Below are 24,244 nucleotides of genomic sequence, written 5' to 3'. Positions count from 1 at the left end.
CACCTTCCCAAACAGCCAGCCTTTTCAGCAAGGACTTCCTAAGCTTACCCTCCGAGGATGAGTGTCATCTGGACACTTGTCACGTCAGCAATCTTCCCCATGATGCATGCTGCATGTATTTATCTAGACCGAGAGATGCACAGTATTTATAAGTCACAGAATATTCTTATAATTTTCAATACATTTGTTTAATTAAATTCTTTTAGTTATAGGTCATAAAATGGAAAAATGCTTGAAGAATTACATTATTTTTCTAATGAGTCTAGAATTTATTTCAGTTTCCTAAATAACTGTTTGAAAACATCAAGCTTTTTGAGAATATAGTTTTTTATTTAGAAGAATTATATTACTCACTGGGGGAAAAAAAGTTACTTTCTTGCGACAGAGTAAAAACTGTGGCTTTAAACTGTCAACAGATGAAATCTGAACTCTCTGGTCGTCATTTATATGCACATATGCTCGATTACTATCCGTATGCTGTGTCAATGCAATGAAATCTTTGAGTAGAAGTAGAGAAAAAACGAACCTTTACAAACAGCAAAATGCAGTAAATGTAAAGTTACAGTAGTTTATTGACTGGAGTAAAATGTCGAACATGAAACTGAACAAATATTTGAGTAAGCAAACTGATTTTAACCCCGTACGCGCCCGTTGGTACACGCCCCTACATTGGTTTCAGTTTGGTGACCGCAAAAATTCCCATCACAGGTCCGTGCAGCTTTAACCTACGAGGTCGACTCTACTTTTATGGATCACCAAGTCCCGTCATGTACATCACAGTAATGGCAAAGTCCCTTTGTTTCTGTCAAATGTCTTAAAACGAGTCTCAACAGCTCAGTTTCCAACCAGCTTTTCTTACATATTAAACTTCTCTGGACTTCCACGTAAGTCCTGCAGTTCCTCTAAATCCTACTATCTTAAGTAACACACGTTAATGACTAACAAACCTGAAAGAGCACAAGGTTTAGGCCTTTAATGTAAATGACGCTTTTTGATGTGTTGAAAATTGTCCTGTATGAACGTTGGTTTGATGCCCTCTCTTAACTTTTTATATTGTGTAATTGTATATTTTTTCAATTACAACAAAAGAATGTATCAACAATGAGGTAAACAGTAATTCAAGCACACGCGATACGATCACGTAAATTAAAACAAAAACAAAATAAATCTCTAACCAAAACGAGATCAGAGAAAAATATAATGGCATAAACCATTTGACTAGTCAATCAAATGTCACTGTATTAAAAACAAACACACAGTTATTTCTGCAACAACACAATCAACATTTCCACTTTAAATGAAGTGGCGGCCACCTGAAAAATGAAGCCGACATGACTCAGTGTGAGCTATACTGTTATAATGTTATGATGTAAGCAGACTGTTGTAATGCTCAACTTTACAGTAATTAAACAACAGTCCTGTTGAATGAATTTTCAAATAGGAGCTTGAAGCCTACTCAGGCAGTTGTAGCGATTAGCTTTCTTCGAGGCCTCACGAAGCTCAACATCTCTGTGTTTGTGGTCCTGATGCCTTTTGGATAACTTTAAATCAACTTATCTGATTAATAATGCAGCCTGATTTAGTTTTGGCGAATTAAATTCTGGTGTTTCTTTAGTACTAATTAGCAGATATGTGCAGTTTATGAATGCAAGCTTACTAACCAAGGTAATCACTTAGCACTCCAGATATGGTCACTTCTGGCGCCATGATAACATTAGGTCTTCAAAAAGGAAAGTTCAAATGCCAATGCTTGACATCACATTGGTTATGTCCAGCTTTTATATACAGTCTATCATCTGAATGGACTGTAAACTGTATATAAAGGATGGTAACAGCATGAATATCATTGGCCAGGACTCTGTAAGCATTTCTTTAATGCTTACAGTGCTGCTACACACGAGACAACTAAAAAGACTAAAAATCACAGCATTCAGTCGATGGTACAAGACAAAATCAGATTCGTCAGGAGCCTCCTGTGACTGATTTTAAGCCACAAACATTTGTTTTTCTTCTCAAGCATCATCAGCTCCACATCCGCAACTCATCTACACACCAAGCACACGGCATTTCACTCCAGACACGTGGAGCGGTGAACTTTTGAACCAGTCGACTGTCTGTATTCACAGCTCATCTGTCGAAATCTCCGAGATTTTGTCCGTGCTGTCCAGCTCTTTACTCTCGATGCTTCGTCCGACCAGGACGAAGAGGAGGCCGGCCAGTAGGCAGAAGAAGACGGCCACCGGAGCCAGGAAGAACGAGGGGCCGTGCTGGACGCTGAGATGGAAAGACGGGCAGCGAGAGGCTTTCTGGTGGAGGGTAAACTGATCCAGAGTGTCCAGGACCTGGATCCACATCAGATACATCACCACCACGATGAACAGACACACGCCTAACAGACACACGGGAAACAGTGCAGGTCATTCAGCTTCTGATCGATATAAGATATACAGACATAATAACCAGGCTTTACAGGAGAATCAAGAATGTAATGGGAGCAAAAATGCCAGATGACATCTGCAGTTTAAATATTTCTACTCATTTTACAAAACGTCTGTTGCAGCCTTTCTCAGCTGATGTGTTTCTGTTAAATACTGTGTTGTTTGTTTTGTTTTGTCAGCGTGTCATCTACTACACTTTTGTCCTCACTCCGTGGGACACGTGTAAACCTGCAGGACAGGTTTTTACCAGTCAGTGGCACAGCAGGTCGTGTTTTACTGCCTGTTTTGACTGCTCAAAGCAAAACAATAAATCGTGCCGCTTCATAAGTACAAACAATGCAGTCATTGTGAAATGAGACTGTTTTTTCTTCAGTTTTTCCTCTGCGTAGAACAGGAAATTGGAAGCATGCATAAAAACATTTTACATGGCTCACATGTTTGCCAAAGCACGGGAAAGGCTTTCCTCCCTTCTAATTTCTAAATTTTGCGACCTTACCAATATTTTCATACTAATGTTGGCTCGTAACAAAGATTTTTTCCGATTTTTTAACTTGAGTGATCTCTGCAGAAGAGGAAAGGATGTCCTGAGACTAAAGGTATTGATGATTGGTGTTTGGGGTTAGCTGGAACCGCACACTTTCAAATTACATTCTTGAGATAAACGTTTAGCCAAGAGCTTCAGCAAACAAATACACCAAAACAGGGAAACCGTTAAATGTGCAGAAAATAAAACTCCTCAAACACAACCTCCAAACATGTTCTCATTTAAAACTGAGCTACACAGACCTGGAGGCAGTGTTAGCTAACAAATGTGAACCTCTATTAAATGTTACATTATTTCTAGTTTCAGTGATTTCTAGTTAAAATATTTTTATTTTTTGATGCTACTAAAACTAATTTAATACCACTAATACTACTAATCTTACTTTCTACATTAGTTGTAGTGTAGCTGAAAGCATTAAAATCTTTTGAAAATAAAATTGTAAAACATATTTTTCTGAACATGAACAATTTGTGTTTTATGTTTTCTTTTATTCCAAAGCCAAATCTGCACTAGAAACTTTGTGTTTAACATTCATTAATGTTTATAATGATTTTTAGAATTAAGCTACTTTACTTAAAAGGATTAAAAATAAAAGACATGTTTATGTCTTTGAAGTTGTGCAAAATTTTATTTTATTTATAAATTCTTCCGAATCAGCTAATCAAAATTATTGCACGTTATGCAGATTAAATATAATATTTTTTAACAATCCTACATTATTTATCATAGATATGAAAGTACATAAATAGATTTTTAAATTAAAACACATTTTATCCAAACAAGTAAAAAAAAGGTGTTGTTAAAAAACTGAATCTGGTCAGAAAAAGTGGCCTACAGAGGGCAGGGTTTGCCCAGCATACGATAAATTAGGATTATTTTGATCTGTCAGTCATGCAAAGATACTCAATTAGAGCAGAAGAACACAAATACGGAGGTGGATATAAGCGGTGGAAGCCACTTTAAACAACTTAATGGCTACGTTTGCTGTAGCACTCCTGGCCAGTCATAGAAATCAAAGCCAGAACACTGGCTTCACTGTGTAGTGGTTTGTAGATTCACTGGGGAAGAGAAAGGTCACTGGTTCAATTCTAGCCAGAGACCCATATTCCCTTCAGACTGTGTCAGAAAGCGCATGTGGAGTGGAAAAGATGGCAAAAGTGTACCTGCTGTGATGATCTCTAGTGAATAAGGGACCAGACAAAAATAGTTCTCCTATTTCAGAGACAGGTGGACACTGGATAAGAGGACTGTGACCAAAACTGTCATTACAAATGGAGTAAATTATACAATTTCTTCTGTTGGGGGGCAGAAATCTCACAACATACTTTAAAATGTTCTCATGATAGTCTCCTTCTGAAGAAAGCTTCTGAGGATCTGTTTGAGAAGAAGCCTCCAATTCTATATTTAGCCTTACCGCCAAGCAGCTGTAGAGCCCCGCCCACTTTATAGAGCTTGTGGTTGGTCAGTGGGCCGGCACAGATGACAACAAATCCACCGATGATGATCGCCGCCAAACCCATGACGAAGAAGATGGTCCAGCAGATCCTGAAAACTGAGGAAAACACGACAGCCAGTCAGTGCTCAGTGCTGTTTTTACAGTGACAATGTGCCGCTTGTATAACAAAGTGATGCCAACCAGTGGCCGCATTGCGTTCAACAGGCTGTCCAGGAAACTTGTGCGGCTCATCCCACAGCTCTACCGGCTTGTTAGCAGGAAAAGGGAAGAGGAAAGCGACCTCGCACACTTTTGGTAGAGGCTGGTTTGCTGAAGAGGGGGGAAAGGCAGCTGTCACAATTAAAGGTTCACTGTGTTATTTTTGCCATTTATAAAACACGTAATGAAGGTTCTCACAGATCCAAAGGTCCCATATTGAGTAATCGTGAGAAAAGGCTGTGTAGGAGCACCGCCAGAACAGACCCTCATGGAAAATGGTCACACCCTGTGAATTCTGTCGGATCAGAAAACAACATCTGATGAGAGCTGTGGAAATAAACCCTGTTTCTGACCCGTGTTTGGAGCCAATTTTAATGAATACCTCAATGAATTTTACTCCAGAGCCACTCATCTCCCAGGTTTCATTACAAGAATGTGTGGAGAACGAACAAGATCCAAATGCAGTGAGTGCTTTCTGGCAGGGAGATGTTTAAGTTATGGGATACAGCATAAGAGGCAGGTTTACTGTGTCAGGGTAACCAGAGCCTGCTACAGAAAAAGACTGGGGGTCCATCGGCTGCCAGCAAACAGACACATTTGAGGAAGTTTGCACCCAGAGACCCTCCACTGGAGCTCTTCTAGCTTACACTGAAAGAGGATCATGCTCAAAAACATCCTGATGGGATTGGCGTTTTTTTTTTTTAATTTGTGTGTCAATTTGATCTTCACAGAGTCTCAAATGAATCTAGAGTGCATGATAATCAAGTTAAAGCAGCCAAAAAGTAGAAGAAGAGAAAGAATACTGAAATTTTAAGCAATGCAAAAACTATCAGGACAAAGGACAAAAGGATATCAGTGCAAGAATAAAAGCCTGATCATCTGAATGCAGATCCATAAAAAAGTGCACATGTGCGGTCTGAAGGGAGTGGTGCAAAAGCCAACTGGGGGAATACTGCAAGTTGGCACACTGAACTTTGTGACCTCATCTTCTCTCATGTGGCCGAGATTTGATTTTCTCTGTCCATTCATTTAAGTCTCAAGTATCACCATCCAGAGACACTATGTAAATATTCAATTTGTAGGTCTACAGCTACAAAGTGAATTTGGAGACATTTAAAGTCATAGATAACGTATCTGATGCACAATATGTCTATTTTTCAGCCCCTTCTCATGCACAGGGCCTAAAATAACATCGGTTGTTTTGCAAATGTGAAGGGTCAGTGGTGTGAAACATCACCAACTAGCCAGAAATGCAACCCATGGTACACAGTATATAGGACGTGCTGTGGGCTACTCCACAAAAATCAATTAAATTGACTGAATATATATAAAATTTGTCATCATTAAGTTAAACTTTTCTCAACTTTGAGGTGCACAATTGAAGCGATTACCAATGACAGCGAAGAACACAGTTCACATGGGTGTTACAAGGTTACCTAGGCAACAAGAGCCTGCACCCGGTCCACTAGCGGCATGACAGCAACAAAGTGATGTGTAATAAGCAGCCTGACAATGGTGATGAAGGTTACTGTGACAAAATAATGGCATCATGTAACATGTTGACACATTGGTTTGTTATACTTACCCTGTTATACTCCTATTTTAGTATTATTTTGCTCTTTCAGTCTTTTTTGTTACAAAATCATTTTATGTTTGTGTGCAGATTAGAAGTGTAACGCTGTTGCCATATAATCCAAGTACTGGCCTCTGGTCCAGTGATTTCCATGCAGTGGTAAAGGTTTGCCAGGCCCCTCAGCCCAAATCAGCTTTGGGAGAGCTAATGGAAAATCACTAGCATTGCACTAACATTTGTCAACATTTATTTCTTAAAATATAATAAAACATTATACACACTTTTGTCTTTTAAATGGCCTGAAATATGAGAAAAAATAGATTTGTGTTAAAAGATGTAACAATCTTTTGATCTTAGCCATGCAGGAGAAATCTGGCTGGTGCAATCCTATACTGAGTGTTTTTGTTGTTGTTGTTTATGTTAAACCCATAAAAAAAGGTAGCACTTTGGGCACCAAATATTTTGCATGAATAAAAAAACAAAAATTCCTGTATTCCATTAAAATACAGTTGCAGTAGCTCAAAAAAATTACATTCTTGTGTATTTTTACTTATTTCTTTTATAAATTGATGATGTTGACTCAAATTTTAGATACAAATTCACAGCATTACGCTATCATTTAAGTTTTATCTAATAAATAAACATATTTTAATGTGGAAAAATCTGCTTTTCATTTTTTTTAAATGACAAATTTTGCGTATTAACAGTTTTCCATGTTATGTTAGTCATTCAGTCTGTTTTTGTAACTTTTATATTTCAAAGCATATTCCTATTTTAAATACGCATGTTAATAAATACATCTTTACTCATAAACTACTGTTTCCCTTTCTTAAAAGGCATCACATAAATCAACTCGTCGCTCCTGCACAGTTCAAATACCTTCACGTTGCTCTTCCCGTCTCTCAGGCTGTGTTCTCCGGGGTTGCTGCAGGACTCTGCAGCCAGCAGCCAGTACTCAGTCCCACAGGAGAGAATCAGGAAGAGAAACCCTGTTGCTCCAAAGAATAGAGCAAAGAAGAGGAGCACCTTCAACCTCAGGCTGGACGACATGTTTAAATCTTTCCAGATTCCTCCGTCTCGGTGCTTCTCTTTCTTACTCTATTAGCATGTCATGTTTAAAAAGTCTGATAGACTCCTAAGAGGCTGGACATGTCGATTACGCATGACACTCTACACAGGGCTTCCCTTTTACTGCTGACCAATCGGGCACAAGAAGGTGGCTGAATTAAAATAAATGTGCACCATATGTTGGAAGGGATACAGTTACAGAGGCCAGGGCTCAGACACACATAAATAGGATGGGTACATTTAAAAATAGAAGCAAAGCAAACAAGATAATAAAGCCCGAAACAGAGAAATCAACACGTGAAGAAACATCTCCTTGGCGTTTATTGGAATGCCAGCATTGAAATCCAGATTTGGTACAGTACAAGGCTATCCAGTATAACAGATCTAGGCAACAGTGACAGTCCAACAAGTCATTCAAACTGCATGTTCATATATTAATACGATTTGTTTTTCCTTCAAAGACGGGTTGTTCAAGAGATGATTCATACAAAATGAGGGGGGGGGGAATTTAAAAAAAAGAGCAAAGCGGTGGTGATTTGTCATAATGCTGCAGGAGGAACCAGGAAGAAACAAACATGAGCAAATAATTTCATGTAAATTCAAATAAATATTTCTTCCAGGTACTGAGGGTACTTAAAAAAAACAAAGGAAATGGGAATGGTCAGTTTGTTTTGGTGATTTCTATTTTTTTCCTTCTTTTTTTTTAATGCTTGCACCCATTTGATTATCATAAAGCTGCTGCACAGAAAGGCTGCCTTTGGGGTCACTTGGAAAAAAAGCTGTCCTTGAAAGAGAAGCTCTGAGATTTAATTGTTTCATCACAAATTATTAATAAATTTAAATGGAAGCAGGGCAGTGCGTGCTATGTGAGTAGCTACCATTTACAGATGTTCCCTGATTCCTCACAGTTAGTGAGAGCAGTGACTTTGTCCTCACGAGGAACGCCCATCCAGATTATTTCATTGCACTTTATACTGCACGTATTTGGGAGCCCAGCAATACGCCCGCCAAATAACAAGTGGATCAGATGAACAGTTGCTGACACAAGCCAAGAGCACATGCACATACAGAGGCTCCTCGAATTATTAAAATATCGATGTAGGCTCATGCAGGGTCTCGTTTTCAGCAAGCATCGCTCCTTTATCACCCAGCAGAACATTTTGTTCTTGTTAAAAGGTTGACTGGTCATTTAGATATAAATGTATTTATAAAAACTTTTCCAATAATGATAGCGAAGCTGAACGCTGTGCTGATTAAAGAGGCAATGAATCTGAACCATTCGTCTTTTCTCTGTATGAAAACTGCAGAAAAATTAAATCTGTCATACAACAGTGTGTACTATCCCTTTACAAACTGGAACAGTGTTACTCTTACAGGTACCATTTAAAGATGCTGCCACCTGAGAAGCTGTGAGACTCTCAGCCCTAAGATGCACTTATTTCCAGTCAGTTATGCATTCACTTCAGCACCGGTGGCTGAAGCCAGATTCGGCTTTTCGAAGAAAGGATTGGTACACACCACAGACTGAAATCTTCAGTTCTTAGAACGAGAACACTTTAGGCCTTGTTTGTTTCCACTTTAACTGACCCCAAACGATGATGCCCCAGACATCGATAAAACTAAACGCATGGCTTTTTAAATCAGCGGGACAGTTTTCAGTCAGGCTAGCATAATTAGCGGCCTTTTAACATGCGAAATTTGAACTGGGGAACACTATATGCCACTAAAAGAGGAGTGATGGTTACAGAAAATGGACCCAAGTATGCCTACAGAGTTATTTATACATTTCTGATCCACTTCATGTTACATGAGATTTTAAAAAATCTAATATTCTTTCTAAAACAAGAAAATTTCAAAGTGACTCCAAGCTTTTGAGTAATCGCGTAGCAAAGCATGATGTGTTTCTTAAAACAACCGTTACACTTTCAGTTTTTAGAGTACAGAACACATACCACAACCCAACCCATATACACAGAATTGCATTTATACAGGACTCATGTTGATTAATTACATTTTACAATCCTGTGAGGATAGAGTAAGTACATATATGAGGCACGCAGAAATTAAAGATTTATCACCTATCATCATCATCATTATTATTATTATTATCATCATCATCATCAGCCTACTTGCAGTAAACATTTTATCTGAGGATCCTTTGGGCTGAGTCACCTCTTTCCTCTAATTTGTGAGGATGCTGCCACTCTTCTGGCAGTTTGTTTGGTCCACTGTAGCTCTATACAAATAATCTGTCGGAGCATCCGTGCAAAGGCTGGAGGGACTTGCACAGCACGTGAGGTCTTGCATCGTCCGTTTTTTGTTTTTCCTCTTCTTGGCCTCCCCTGAATGCATTCTTTCTCTCCATCGCCTAAGACATGACTCCAAAGACGGGGTTGTGGCGGCAGATGCTTGGCCCGATCTCCTCGTAGTCTTTCTTGGTGTGGCACACTTGGTAGAACTCGGGCTGCAGAAGCAACACACAAATGTAACAAAGCAAACTTAAATACTGAATAACATTTTGGAAACATCACAGTGTAAACAAAGAAATTCAGGGCTTAAATGTTGCAAAAGAAGCCTGTTAGCTTTCTTTCTAATGCGCACCTTCATATAGGAAACTTACAAAATAAGTTCTTTTACGTACTGGATACTTAAGAGAATACATTTTGGATAGTTCAGCGGGTATGTACTGGGTAGTAAAGCGAGTAAGTACTGGACACATGGGTACTAACGGTGTGCATATATTATGGAGTTAAAAGCGTACAGCTTACATCACTAGAACTAGAGAGTGTAACTACAGGGTATTTACTACTATGATGAAAACACTGATTGCAGTGCAAAAGTACAGATGTCCTTGAAATACTCACAGTAGATGCCAGCATTGATCCTCCGAACCAGACAGCGTACCTCTGCATGTGATGGGTGATGACTTGCACATCGATGGGTTTGGGCTGCAAAACAAAGATGATTTGTGCTCAACAGTTTACTGAAAAGCCTGCAGGCTTTGGAAGAAAAAGTTCTTCTGCGGAGCAAAATGTTTCACAGATTTATGTGAAGCTGCCTGTATCAGCTCCTCGTGCTACTTCTACCCCCTTACCTTCAACTTCCCACCGCTCAGCTCTTCGCTTATTTTCAGTCGTGCGTCCACAGTCCTCTTCAGGTCCCTCTGCAGGCGTCTGCCAAAGTCCCTGAACATGGTGGAGCCTCCGGAGAGCACGACATTCTGTGACACAACACAAAATAATTACTGCTATGTGCTGCGTGTCCATGTTTCAAACAGAAGCAGACAGGTGTGCGTTTACCTTGTAGAGAGGACGCCTGACGTCGATGGGACAGTTCTGGATGACTTCATCCACCACTTCTGAGATGGGCTGGGTGAAGTCTGGGTTGGCAAACTGGATGAAAACAAAAAGGTAAAGTTAAAATAAATAAATAAATAAATAAATAAATAAATAAATAAATAAATAAATAAATAAATAAGGGGTGCAACGATACACAAAATTCACGGTTCGGTTCGATACTTTGGTGTCACGGTTCGATATTTTTTCGATACAAAATAAAATGTTCATGCCTTTTTAATTTGTCATTTATTAAAATTATAAATATATATTTTAACTCAAAAGTACAGTTTTTAAATTTAACCCTAACCCTTGTGCGCGTTTTTTATTTTGACAGCGAATGCGCACCTGTGGACCACTTATGTGCAGCCCTGGTTATTTAGCTCATCATATTGCAGCCACAGAAATTATTTTGTCCATGAAACCATAAAGCTGCACTTTCTTTTTGCCTCATAGTCTGATTTGTCATAACTTCTCTGTTTTGTGGTAAGCTTTTCTTTGGCTGTCACTTCTTCACCCTGACCTGTCTTATTTGGCTCAGCAGAACTGAAATGCTTTTACACACGCACTCACATAAGCTCAGCGATTCTCTGCGCGATCAACCTCTCACATGTTTAAGCTTGCTGCGGGAGATTTCACTTGTCATGTTTACGTAGTAAGCTAACGATTAATAAGACGATGTCAGAGGAATTGGTGCACAAATTATCATCACTCACAGATCAGTGCTGTCGCTCTCTATACACAGTTCGCACGATTGCAAAGTGAAAGCAAAAAAACAAGCGCAAATTCAAACGCGACTTCAATATGTCACATATTGACAGTGGCTCACCGATGCCAATGACATAATTACCCAGCTACATTTCTGAAAGAATGCAAAAGCATTGACATATATTTTTCCTTCCTACAATAGCCCGACGGGCAGGGAAGAGATAGATTTTGGTAGCCCGACTGAAAAAAATCGCTAGCCCCGGGACGTCGGGCTAGCGATATTGCGAGCCCTGTATCTGATTGAGGAATCACTCATCTTTGGAAAAGAGAGTTTATTACAGAGAAATGGCTCTTTCCAAAATAAAAGCTATACTATCCGCTTCTTCTGGGCTATATTCTCAGCAGCATAAGGAGAATCACGTGCTAACAGCTGTCTAAATGACTCGGCTAAAGTTAGTAGCATGCTTGTTGTTTTTGTCTTTGCACTAGGATGATGTCGGTGTAAACGTGCAGTCATATTCGTTGTGTTCCCACTAGTGCTTTCAGGTTAATCTCGTTGAAATGACCTTAACGCCACAACACGGCAAATCTCCGTTAACGAGCTACCGCCGATCGCCCCGTGCATGGGGCCAGACGGCCAACACGTTAACGAGCTAACTACGCTAACACACTAGCTCCCACCCATGTAATTGAGCATTGCATGGCACATCCAACATACTGTTTTACTTTAGTCCATGACTCGCTTACCTTCAGGGTCATACGTCACATGAAAACCAAAATAATTCCAAACGCCAGATCTGAATGGGGGAGGTCCATGTTGCAAGGAGAGCTTAACTTCTGTCTCGCTAGCTTGCCCTGCGCTCTTCCTTCTGACTATGCTGTCTGTGTTGAGCGCTCAGTGGATCTGCGCTCGACAGTGCAGCCTAGGCGGAGCAGTCGAACGCAGATTCACTGAGCGCTCAACACAGACAGCATCGTCAGAAGGAAAGTTGATAAAATAAATTACAAATGTTGTATTGTTCGATACATATGCGTACCGAACCGAAAGCACTGTATCGAACGGTTCAATATCGATACGAATATCGTTGCACCCCTAATAAATAAATAAATATATATATATATATATATATATATATATATATATATATATATATATTTATAAATTAGAGGAAATGTGAGCAAAGCGTGTCCGCGTGTTCTGTACCTCAGGGTGGAAAAAGATCTCAGGGCCGAGGAAGCGCTCGTACCCAACGTCGATGGTGAACTCCTTCTTGGTGATGGCGTTGACGCCCGTGTACTGTTTGATCCATTTGCTGCCGTCTGTGTCGTACTTGTTAAACTCTTTAACAAGGTCAGGGCACACATAGCTGAACCGCTCCTAAAAACACAGCACAAAATATTTGGCAATACTGTAAGACAAATGCACATGGAACTAAACAAACAACGACGAGCTTCCCGTTTTAAACCTCTGGAATGAATGGAGAGGCTACCAGTTTTCAGTATAATTTAACTATGGCTTCTAGTAGCATCTGTTTCTAAAATCATTTTATATGAGTGCTTGAAGTTTGTTGTATATTTGCTGCTATGACAACTCAATTTCCCTCTGGCATTAATAAAGTTTCTCAGATTCTGATGCTTCTGATGCCACACTGACCTCTAGTGGCCAAACTGATAAGTACCTGACAGAAGCAGCACGCAATCATCTGTCAGAGGTATCACTTCCTTTTCTGCCTTGTTTTCTTACAGACTGCATCTTGAGTTAGTTTCCATTTATAAATTAAAATCTATACAACAACAACACCGCATGGACAGGACAGCTTCACAATGACTCAAACTGGTGCTCATGCTGTTTGCAACGACACAAAAGGTGTCCTCGTGAACAGAGGCCCAGTTAAACTCTGTCGCTCTAAACTCTGTTACAGAGCTCGGCCAACATGCCCCTGCAGTTAGCAACAGAGATGAAGCAATCCCTCAAGTTGTGTGCCAAGGCTGTCACATAATCCTCCCGGTTTGTCTGCACTCTTGCTATGACCTGCTGATGCCTCTTTCAGTAACGAAGTGCCAGCTTTAAGGCAGGAGTGATGGCAACAGAACAGCTGCACCCCAGATCTTTTACCTCAGCAGTACTCGCTAAGAAAATCCACAATCATAGTGCCGGGCTTTTGTGTTTTGATTCTGAGCGAACATTCTGCCAGTGGCACATATTGATGTGCCATCCTGGAGGGGTTTGACTACCTCTGCAACCTCTGTAGGGTCCAGGTGTCGTCTCATGCTAGCAGTAGTGACACTGAGACTAGCCAAAAGCAAAACTACTAAAAAATAGTCAGAAAAGATGAGGACTGAAAAATGTGAGTGTCCTCCAGCTGTAAACCGTTCCTTTGTTGCGGGTTGTCTCATTGTCGCCTCTCTAGTGCTCCTGCAGTTAATTTAATTGACACCAAAGCAGTTGAAGCTGATGAGAAACCCCCTCTGCAACTGAACTGACCCTGCGTTATTGTCCATTGTACTCTGCACAGCAGCATAATTTCATATTTATTAAGACTTTAACCTAGTAACTGAGACCATGAACTCATCAGGAAAATCTTTACTCCAATCCAAGATCAACTGAAAGCCAGGCTCACCTTCCCATATATTTCTATACAGTCTGGCTGCTTTTATCGCCCCCTGCTGGCCATTAGAAAAAAGGGCTTTTTTTTCTTTTTTTTTAAACCTGTCTTTGGTTGGTAAACATGAAGCGTACTGACCTTGACAGCTTTAGCCGTCTCCAGAGACTGCTCTGGAGGAATCCCCACCTCTCGTTCCCTCAGGAGCTGCTGGATGAAGTATGTGATGTCTCGACCGGCGATGGGGATGTGCTTGATGCAGCTGCCGATGACGTAGCCTTCAGCCTGGAACGCCACAGAGCAAAGGATTAGAGCTCCAGGGAGCGGAAGTGAGACTGGGAGCTAAAAAGCAATTAATAATCACAAAAAAGACGCGACACCGACCACCGGGATGACGTGCGTGACCCCGTCTCCGCTGTCGATCACCGTCCCCGTCAGCGTTCGTTCTCCCACCTGTCTGGATGTCCAGGAGGCAGCCAGCGCCAGGACAGCCTGGGGAAGAAGAAAAAAAAATCATGAAACATAGGTTTACGCTCAGGACACTCATGTGCATTTATATGAAGTAAGAACAACCCAAACAAACTGTGAAACCTTGAAAAAGAAGAAGTGAAAACCCGCATTTCCCCATAAAACATCCTCGGAATCACATTCTCAGTCAAACACACAAATCTAATTATACGCACGCAGCTCTCACGTCTGAGCTCAGTGTTTGAACCAGCTGTGAGTGCTGGGTTTGAACTTTTAGGGATTTGTTTCCAAAACTCAGAAAAGCCTTTGCAGCAGTCTTACCTGAACAGCAATGTAGAGGCCGGGGACATTGAAGGACTCGAACATGATCTCTGCTGTGTACTCTCTGTTTTCTGGTGTGTTGAGGGGAGGCTCTGTCTGAAAAGGGAAGACAGAAGATTTTAGGCTGATCGTTCACACGAGACGGTCGTTGCTATTTTTGTTGTACTCTTGATTCCCTAGCAGTTTGTATTGAAAACAAACTCTCTGCAGAGGAGCGGACACGTCTGACAGATTAGAGAGGCGAGGCTGAGATGGTTTGATGGTTACTCGGCACAGCTCGACTTTCATTAGGCCAGGGGTCCCCAATCCCAGTCCATGAGGGCCGATGTCCCTGCAGGTTTTAGATGTGTCCTTGAACCATCACAGCTGATTTAAATGACCTCCTCAACATGTCTTGAAGTTCTCCAGAGGCCTGATAATGAACTAATCATGTGATTCAGGTGTGTTGACCCAGGGTGAGATCTAAAACCTGCAGGGACACCGGCCCTCGTGGACTGGTGTCCCTGCACCAGTCCCCTGCATTAGGCGGTAGCAGCTAGTACCAATTACTTTTTTAGTGTCTGTTCAGGCAGGGGCTCCAAGTGATCCGAAAATGTGATGTCAACATACTAAATGCCACCGATTGGCCAGTTAGTGGCGTCTCTCGATCAGTTATGAAGTCCGTCTTCCTCATGAAAATCAAAACTGAAATGGCTCCACACAAACCCACAATGTGGTCCCAGAGTCTGTCCACTGTTATGTTGCTGCAGCAAGAGTGCTGACAGGGACTAGAAAGAGAGAGCAGATTTCTCCTGTTTTGGCTTCCCTTCATTGGCTTCCTGTTAAATCCAGAATTGAATTCAAAATCCTGCTCCTCACATACAAGGTCTTAAATAATCAGGCCCCATCTGATCTTAATGACCTTGTAGTACCATATCACCCTATTAGAGCACTTCGCTCTCGCTCTGCAGGCCTACTTGTTGTTCCTAGAGTATTTAAAAGTAGAATGGGAGGCAGAGCCTTCAGTTTTCAGGCCCCTCTTCTGTGGAACCAGCTTCCAGTTTGGATTCGGGAGACAGACACCATCTCTACTCTTAGGTTAGGCTTAAAACTTTCCTTTTTGCTGAAGCATATAGTTAGGGCTGGACCAGGTGACCCTGAATCCTCCCTTAGTTATGCTGCAGTAGGTGTAGGCTGCTGGGGAAGCTTTCTCACTATGTGTTAATAGACCTCTCTGCATTTAATCATTAGTTATTGTTATTCTTTGGCTCTCTCCCACAGCATGTCTTTTGTCCCACCTTCCTCCGTCACCCTCAACCAGTCACAGCAGCTGGCTGCACATCCCTGAGCCTGATTCTGCTGGAGGTTTCTTCCTGTTAAAAATGAGCTTTTCCTTTTTACTGTCGCCAAAGTGTTTCCTCACAGGGTTATATGATTGTAGGGGTTTACTCTGTTCTATTACTGTAGGATCTACCTTACAATATGAAGTGCTTTGAGGCGATTTTTGTTGTGATTGTGTCGCATACAAATGACGTCACAGTACTTCAAGCCGTGTCACTATAACAACCACGCCCAGAGGGACTCAACTGTAATGTAATGACATGTAATGGTAAACGACCAATAGGAACAAGAGGAATTATTATATTATTTAGGTCGCACCAGTTTCACAACACTGAGACAATTTGATCCCGCAAATATACTTTTGAGAACATCTGTGTTTTGCCCTCTAGGCCACAGTTAACAGAAGTTTGTGTTTGGTGTAGACAAGAAAAAACAGAGGAAGGGCCCTGCCTGCTGCTTAGCTCTAACTACCATTAACCCACAGTGCTCTGGTCTTACCAAAAGGAAGTAATGATCTTCAGGTTCTGCCCGCAGATACTTGAAGATGATCTGCTCCATAAACCTTTCCATCAGGTCCCAGTCTTCCACAATCCCGTGACGGATGGGCCACTGTGGACGCAAAGAGAGAAAAACAGCATTAATATCGATCCTCAAACACAAATCTGACTCGGCCCCCACGTCGGCGTTTATCTCACCTTCGTTGCATACGACGGTTTATCGATGGCTTCGTCCCCGATGAAAAAATCCAAATCATCAACTCCCTTCATCATCCTGCGCTGGGCCTGGTCTCCGACCTTGGCCGATTCTTTGATCGCAATACCTGCAGACAAACGATGTAAACTGTAAATACTACGGGTGGAAGAAAAACAAAAATTTGGTACAGCACAGTACCAAATATATTTTATTAAATAACTATGAACAACAGGATTGATCATGCACTTACATCCTGAGATAACATTAGTCGAGCAAACTTAGATTCAATCGGCTCAAGAAAAAACAAAAAAATCATCCAACACTGGACACAATTAGCTTGGCAAAGATATTTTAGACACTCAGTCACACGAGTGGAAACAGGACAGCTGTTTCCTGTCTAAATAGTTGCTCAGAGTTTGATGGCGTCGCACACTCATGAGGTCACCACAGCAGATCAGCTGCATGTTCTCCTTCACCGCATCCATGGATGTGCTCTGAGGTCTTGGTATTAAACATCCTTTGTCCAACTTGTGATCTGTGAGGTACGTCTAACCCACTCCCTTAAATATATGCAGACCAATCATGCTTACAACCACAGTCCCTCCCTACTAGAATTTACATTATGAGCCAGGAAAAACCTGCTGTGCGTGAGTTGATAAGAAAATATTGTTCCAATATGATACCAGCCTTACGGAAACCAGTTTAACTGCTCTGGTACATCTCTAGGGTGAAAGGAAGTCGGCCTGAAACTGTTAACCTGCATTAAACCACACAGAGGCAATCCACATTAAACTGCTGGTGTTTATGCAACTTAACGAATAATGCAGTTTAATAATAAATATGCTCTCTAACAGCATCCCAGCACGTAAATAAATCCACATGTTCGACATTGCCTTGTGTTTAAACTAGTTTTAGGTCTTTAGTGGTTTTGTTTTTTGTTCTGTTTTTTTGAGGGGCGGGGGGGTCTGTTTACTTACATGAAGGCATGATGAACTGTGGCTCTGTGTTTCCTGCATATCCGAGCTTCGTGTACCTAAAAGGGAACACAATCAGGGATATAAGACACTTTCTCCAGGCTTGAGCGAACGTAAGTGTGTAATATGAGGGCTGCTTTCTCCAGGAAGTAACATTAGCTTCAGCGGCTAGCAGCAGCTAACAGCAATGACAAAGCTGAGGGAAGAACAAAAAGCCTTCAAAATAAAGCAGCTGGAAACTTTGGCTGGATTTGTGGCATTAACGCCGACTTCACCGACGAACTCAGAATAACAGAGAGGCGCTGAGCAAAAGCCCCCAGCCTGAAGGCTGAATAGGGCGTTAGCTGAAGTTTGACAGTCGCTTAGGTGGTCAATGAAAAGCAAGCTAACGCTAACTAGCCTTTTATTGTGCTCCTACTCACCCCGTACCGCAGTCAACAACACAAGCCGGTAGCCGACCAGCCATGCTCGCTCTCCTTCAATCTGTCCACGGAGAAGTAAATGAGGCGCCCGATACAAGCGGAGAGATCAACAACGGCTGAATGAAATCGCTGCAGCCTGAATGAATAGCAGAATAGCTGCCGAACGGAGAGCGCTTCCGGGTGCGGTGGAATTTCTTCTAGTGCAGAGTCAGCAGGTTCAGACGGGCAACTGTGGCCCCAAGTGGACGGAGACTCCAACTGCAACAGTAGAAAAACAGAACAACAGTTGAATAGCCCCTTATTGTCGTTGAACTTGTCGGTGATCCACACCAACTGTGCTGGAATAAAATATGAATAGTAAGACAACATGAATATCTTCTTGATGCATGCTCAATCATCCAGGTAAGTAAATCACAAAAAGTTGATTCTGTTCATCTGGACGTAGCGTTTTCAGTGGGAGAAATGTTTCGTCGCTCATCCAAGTGACTTCTTCAGTCTCAGCTGACTGCAGGTTTCCAACCTTATAAACAGTACATTTGCATAATGACTTAAACCAGCACCACTGAATGAACGAATGGGCTGGGAGGTCAGTTCCTTGATCATTAATATGCAGATTCTCATGACCATTGATTAACCACCACTGATCAAAACACTGTGATCAAAGACCACTGATCAAGGGCCATGAGTACGATTCACAGAGAGTTGGGGATTGGCTGCAATCACACAAAGGGCGGGGTCTTATTTGGCCTTCTGTTTGGATTAGTGGCTGCGGTCGTCACGTTTCACCCACAGCATCCGCCTGATTGAGCCCCTCTTTGTCTTCATATTCAGCTACCTTTCGTACTTTTTGGCTTAGCTGTTTCCCTTATCCAGCATCATGGCGTAAGTGCAGTCCAGACACGACAATGTTCACAGCTGAGAGCAAAATGTAAATAAACCTGCACCCAACATTTAAAGTGGGAAAGTGTCACCACAGTGTGAAAAATAATCATGCGACATATATAAGTAGTGTTAGTAAAATAACAATAAATGTAACTGATGATTAGTTTGGTGTTCAACAACTTTCCAGCTCCATATTTTAATTTTAGACTCTACTAGAAGAGCTTTGCATGATTAACAGTTCAAAATAATCCTTATTTATCTGATGCTCAGCCTTAGTGGAGCCACTCAGGTATTTCCGCTCCTCTTCCTTTCAGACAACTTTCTTCTTGTTGGCTGCCCTCTCAAATGGAAGGTTTAAACATCAAGTGTGCAGGACATATGTCTCACAAACAGAGCTGTATGCCACAGATGACCATGTTATGGATGTCTGTTTTTTAAAAAGAATCACACAGAGCCAGAAATGGAAATATTTGAGTGCAGTGATCTCATTTGTTGTATTAAAATAAACAGTTTGAGATGATGAAGATGATCAGAAGATGGTGCACTGTGGTCATAAAGGGATGGACATGGTCAGTAAATATACTCAGGTAGGCTGTGGTGTTTAAACGATGCTCAGCTGCTGTATCCCATCTGTCACAACCATGCTACATATAGAGTCACTTAAATCACCTTTCTTCCTCATTCTGATGCTCAGTGTTATCTTCAGCAGGTCACCTTGACCATGTCTGCATGAACATCAGGCTGGGTGGTCATATGCAAAGTTAAATCTAGCAAACAGGGATTTAAAGCATAAAAACATTATAGACTCTCTGTTGTAAAAGAATCCTTTTGAAATGCCATTAAAATTGGCATTTTTTTAGCCAACTAAATGTAATAAAAACAAATGTGAATTTAAAGCTTGAATAATGCTTTGATATGACTGTTTCTTAATAATCAGGTAAATAAATGCTATAGCACCCCCGTGTGGCCAAAAAACAATGTAAGGTTCAAAAGTCTGTTAAAACCAAAATGATATTTATATATGTGTATATAATATAAATATTCCCTCTCTTTTTGGTAATGTTTCATAATTTTTCATAACAATTAGTTTGTCATGTTAAATGCTCTAAAGTTTAAATCTTTATTTCTGTTATTTTTGCACATTTTCCCTTTTATTTTCTTTCAGTTTTAACACATTGAATCAGAATCCGCTTGGTGGCCTCTGAAATATTATGCTGTGTGGACAGAGCTGTGAAAAAGAACCATCTGGGATTTTTTTGGTTTGTTTTATTGTCCTCCCTGCAGCATTGTTGTATGTGCTATAACCACGAAGTACTAAATGGAGGAGAATGTATCCCAGAGGTTGTGCACCACCATTCACCACGTTGTCAAGATGCGGTCCACTGTCTCCAAAATAAAACCTAATATATATATAAATATATATGAATAAGTCACACAATAATCAATAATATTACTAGAAGATGGATATGTTGCTGACATAAAATGTATGCAGCATCTTTCTTTTTTCACTTTGAGTTTGCAAATTGAAATAATAATTTAAAAAAAAATAAGAACAATATCATCACCATTAATATGAATAATAACAGCATGAATTGGAATTGAATTGAATTATTATCATTAATATTTGTCTTATTATCGTCCTCATGCTGCTGTAGCGTGTGGTGTATAAACATGTATAATGTAACTGCAAAGAGCAGCAGACCTGTTCTGTAACGACCTGTACTTTCTGTGCAAGCTAGATTTTAACGTAGACTTCAAACATTTGCGGTGTTAAAAGTATCCAGCGTTTATTCTTTATGCTGTCTGTCTTTGCAGGTTTTCCCCATATCAAAAATAGAAAGCGACCTCGTCTGCCTCTGTTGACTCCACCAGATAATATCAGTGATTTAGGTCCCATCAGAAGCCAGACGAATTGGTGCCAGCCCTCCACCGGAGGCCCGCTGATAAAGACGATATATGAGCAGGAATGAGCTTTAGGGCTTGATTCTGTCTCTCGAGCACCTTCCCACATTAAAGCCAACCCTATGTCCCGAGAACATCGGCCCTTTGTCCTCAGGCAGACTCATCACTCACACAAGAGTCTCTTCACCACATAGTCTCCCATAAAGGCCCTTGGCTCTGCAGCCTCTGATAGAAACCGTCCTCTTCTCGTTCCTGTGGAGTCTGGGTGCTTAATGAAAAATCTCTATCAAGAACTGTGGCTGAAGCACTTTGTTTCATCTCTGTCAGTGGCAGCAGAGCAGAAGCCGTTATTGAAGAAGGACTTCCTCCCTACATCAAATAAAATAAAACAGCAGAGGCGTGTTTTCTCCTACTGAGGGAAAAACAGCATTTCTGCATCATTGTGAAACAACAGAACTGTACCAACGGGGTAAATAGTATTTAAATGGTGTTAAAGAGGTTTTAATTTAGAATGCAAAGGAAAAGAAAAATACGTTTTTGCAAGGTTAAACAGGCATGTGGGAGATAATCCCACAATTCAAGCGCACTGCCTAATGTCCAAAATGCCCTACATTTGTATTAATAGTCTGTTTTTGTCCTGCTTCGGTGGTATTTCCTGCAATGCATTTCTAACACACGCTACAACTCTTCCTGGAAGTCTTTCCACAGGTTCAATGTTTATGGGAGTTATGGAGCGTTCCTTCAGAAGCACATTTGTGAGGTCAGATACTGATGTTGGACGAGAAGGCCTGGCTCACAGTCTCCACTCTAGTTCATCCCATAGGTGTTCTGTTGGGTTGAGGTCAAGTTCATCCACACCAAAATCTCTCCTCCATGTCTTCATGGACCTTGCGTTGTGCACTGGTGTGCAGTCATGTTGTAACAGGAAGACTCCATCCCCAAACTGTTCCCATAAAGTTGGGAGAAAACATCTTCACTGCTCTCCAATGTAAGGCTTGGATATATAGAAGCCGTAAATCATCATGGCATAGAAACCCATTCAGTCAAGCTCTCTATCCACTGTTCTTGAGTTAATCTCAAGGCGACATGAAGTTTGCAGGTCTATAACACTGTGCCGACCCCACTCTGCACTCTTATAGTGTGTCATCCAGAGCTTCATATTTTTGTGTGTCACTCTTTTGAATACTAGAGGGCACCACTGCTCACGTTTTCAAGGCCTTCCACCCTGAGAGTGCATCACTCACTGGAATCACACAAAGAGCAGCTTCTGCACCTTTTAAACAGCCTCTGTTAAATGCAGGGATTTAAAAAAAAAATTTCTTCTACTTGGCCCTCTTTGATTCAGCTGCTTCTCTCTGCTGAGGTGCAGAGTGTATTTAACACTCGTCCGATACTTGTTAACGTCCACACAGCCACAGATTAATCTCCCCCTTTGCGCTAAATTGTGTTTATTGGCCCCACTTAGTGGAATGGAGATTTGTGTTTGTGCTCTAAAGTGGATTGGAGGGAAGCAGTTTGTGTCAGCTTGACTGCCAAGTCATCAGATTCAGGATCATTATTGGCTCTACCCACTTTCCAGGCCTGACGGTGTAGACAGTGCAATCTGTTAATAGAGTCTCGTCTTAATTTAAGGCCCACAGCTGGGCTTTGATTCGCTGGTTGCAGCTAATGGAATTTAAGGAGGTTGGACACACTGATGGAGGGTTGCTTTCATTTAGTTTAACTATGTGTACAGTATCTGAGGCTAATTGACCCTCTGGAGCTTTTCCGATCTCGCCGTCCTCTCTTGTCCTGCGATCTGTGCCTCCCACACCAGAACTGATCATTTCCTTCTCATTTCCAGACAACAGTAAACAAAAGTAGATGAGTTGAGGTCCCTCGTCAGCTTGAGTATTTCCACTGCCAGAGTCGTACTGTGACTGCGTCATTAGAGCAAGGCAGAGGAGGGCCTTATTATTTTTAATAATCTCCTGTTTTTTGCTGCTTCTTATCCCCCAGAGGTCTGCAGTCGGCACTTCCCCTCTGTGATCGTCAGCCCTGACTCCCTCGCCCTCCTCCTCCTCCTCCTCCGTATTCATGCTTAATGATGCTCAGTCATACAGGCGCGCCCTCACACTGCAGGACTCTCACTGATGACAGGCACAAAGTTTAAATTGCAGCAGCAACACGCACACACAAACACACAAAACTGAGGTTTAACCTCCCCTAATGTGAGTAACGTTGCCGCGTTCATGATGGCTCCAACAAGCCGACGGTTGTCTTTTCATCGCTTTGCCAAAAATTATTGCATGTTTCTCTCTATAGTCTGCAGGACTCATCGAGTGGGAGCTGCTCTATTGTGTCTCAAACAATGCACCGCTGCATTGTCAGGCGTATAATTGAAAACGGTTACTTGGAAACACTGTTATGGCTCTTACAAGTCAATCATCCATTACTGGTGACGCTTATCATCGCAGCCACAACTGGACTGTCAAAAGCCTTCAAAGCGGTCGGGAAAGAAACTGGAAAAGTAGCTCACGAGGCAGCGTTTAGCACACATGAAGTCACAGCTTAGGGGTGTTCCCACCTGAGAGCTGCTCATTAATAAATTAAATCATCATTTAAACACTGCATTTTGTATTTACACAGGTTATCTTTTATATTAACATGTCCTTGATGATTTGGAACATTTAGGTGCAACAACTATGCAAAACAAAGAAGAAGAAGAAAGATCCCAAAACTAAGAAATCAGGAAGGGGGGAAGCTGATTTTCACAGCAGTGTATTTAAAATGATACACCGAGGAGGAAAACTGTTTTTCCCAGGGAAAAAAATGAATCTGTAGATACATGAGCTGCAAATTCCAAAGACCGAGCTACCAGACAAACAGCCACTCGAAGACAGAGGTGTAAAACAGGTTTGCTGTTCATTCTGATAAAGTCCTCTGTGTGATATAACACTTTTATCACGTTTACACTGTTGGCAGTCTTTCTATCAACTGCAGGTTCACTTAACAAGACTGTGCTTCCTGCTCAATAACGATAAGTGAAAGCAGGCTGCAAACTGTCTGAAATGAATGTCTTGCATGCTCAATCATCCATGTTTATCTGGACGTAGCGTTTTGTGGAAGAAACGTTTCGTCACTCGTCCAAATGACTTCTTCAGTCTCAGCTGACTGCAGGTTTCCCCAATCTTATAAACAGTACATCTGCACAATAGCTGAAACTAGCCGACTGAAAGAACAATGGGCTGTGAGGTCAGTTCCTTGATCATGGGCTAGTTTCAGTTATTGTGCAGATGTACTGTTTATAAGATTGGGGAAACCTGCAGTCAGCTGAGACTGAAGAAGTCATTTGGACGA

General features: G+C 41.4%; 2 protein-coding genes across 2 annotated transcripts; both read right to left on the bottom strand.

The window, feature by feature from the left end:
- Nucleotides 1-543: 543 nt before the first annotated feature.
- LOC113016681 (transmembrane protein 182-like) lies at nt 544-7,394 on the bottom strand. The gene is made up of 5 exons (XM_026159691.2): nt 7,089-7,394; nt 4,835-4,931; nt 4,619-4,747; nt 4,397-4,534; nt 544-2,389 (listed from the first exon to the last, which is right to left on the bottom strand). The coding sequence occupies exons 1-5, from the start codon at nt 7,257-7,259 to the stop codon at nt 2,121-2,123; spliced, it is 804 nt and encodes a 267-aa protein (XP_026015476.1). The 5' UTR covers nt 7,260-7,394; the 3' UTR covers nt 544-2,120.
- Nucleotides 7,395-9,245: 1,851 nt separating this feature from the next.
- LOC113016588 (actin-related protein 3) lies at nt 9,246-18,325 on the bottom strand. Its single transcript, XM_026159501.2, has 12 exons — nt 18,122-18,325; nt 17,703-17,758; nt 16,728-16,852; nt 16,531-16,641; nt 14,713-14,808; nt 14,308-14,415; nt 14,065-14,208; nt 12,525-12,698; nt 10,577-10,669; nt 10,372-10,497; nt 10,142-10,225; nt 9,246-9,741 (listed from the first exon to the last, which is right to left on the bottom strand). Exons 1-12 carry the CDS (start codon nt 18,163-18,165, stop codon nt 9,646-9,648), a joined length of 1,257 nt encoding a protein of 418 aa, XP_026015286.1. The 5' UTR covers nt 18,166-18,325; the 3' UTR covers nt 9,246-9,645.
- Nucleotides 18,326-24,244: the final 5,919 nt, after the last annotated feature.

Source organism: Astatotilapia calliptera, chromosome 23 (genome assembly GCF_964374335.1).
Source record: "Astatotilapia calliptera chromosome 23, fAstCal68.1, whole genome shotgun sequence".
Taxonomy (NCBI): domain Eukaryota; kingdom Metazoa; phylum Chordata; class Actinopteri; order Cichliformes; family Cichlidae; genus Astatotilapia; species Astatotilapia calliptera.
Note: the sequence above shows the minus strand (reverse complement) of the source record. Positions and strands in the feature narration are given on the sequence as shown.

What these genes read in the sequence shown, in the direction of transcription:
- LOC113016681 (XM_026159691.2), bottom strand. Translation starts at nt 7,259, where the DNA reads ATGTCGTCCAGCCTGAGGTTGAAGGTGCTCCTCTTCTTTGCTCTATTC. An exon ending in TGAACGCAATGCGGCCACTG is followed by an intron (nt 4,535 to 4,618) that starts GTTGGCATCACT and finishes TGTTTTCCTCAG; the next exon opens with TTTTCAGGATCTGCTGGACC. An exon ending in GGCTCTACAGCTGCTTGGCG is followed by an intron (nt 2,390 to 4,396) that starts GTAAGGCTAAAT and finishes TGTGTCTGTTAG; the next exon opens with GCGTGTGTCTGTTCATCGTG.
- LOC113016588 (XM_026159501.2), bottom strand. Translation starts at nt 18,165, where the DNA reads ATGGCTGGTCGGCTACCGGCTTGTGTTGTTGACTGCGGTACGGG. An exon ending in AACCGTCGTATGCAACGAAG is followed by an intron (nt 16,642 to 16,727) that starts GTGAGATAAACG and finishes TTGCGTCCACAG; the next exon opens with TGGCCCATCCGTCACGGGAT. An exon ending in AGACGGCTAAAGCTGTCAAG is followed by an intron (nt 12,699 to 14,064) that starts GTCAGTACGCTT and finishes CTGTGTTTTTAG; the next exon opens with GAGCGGTTCAGCTATGTGTG.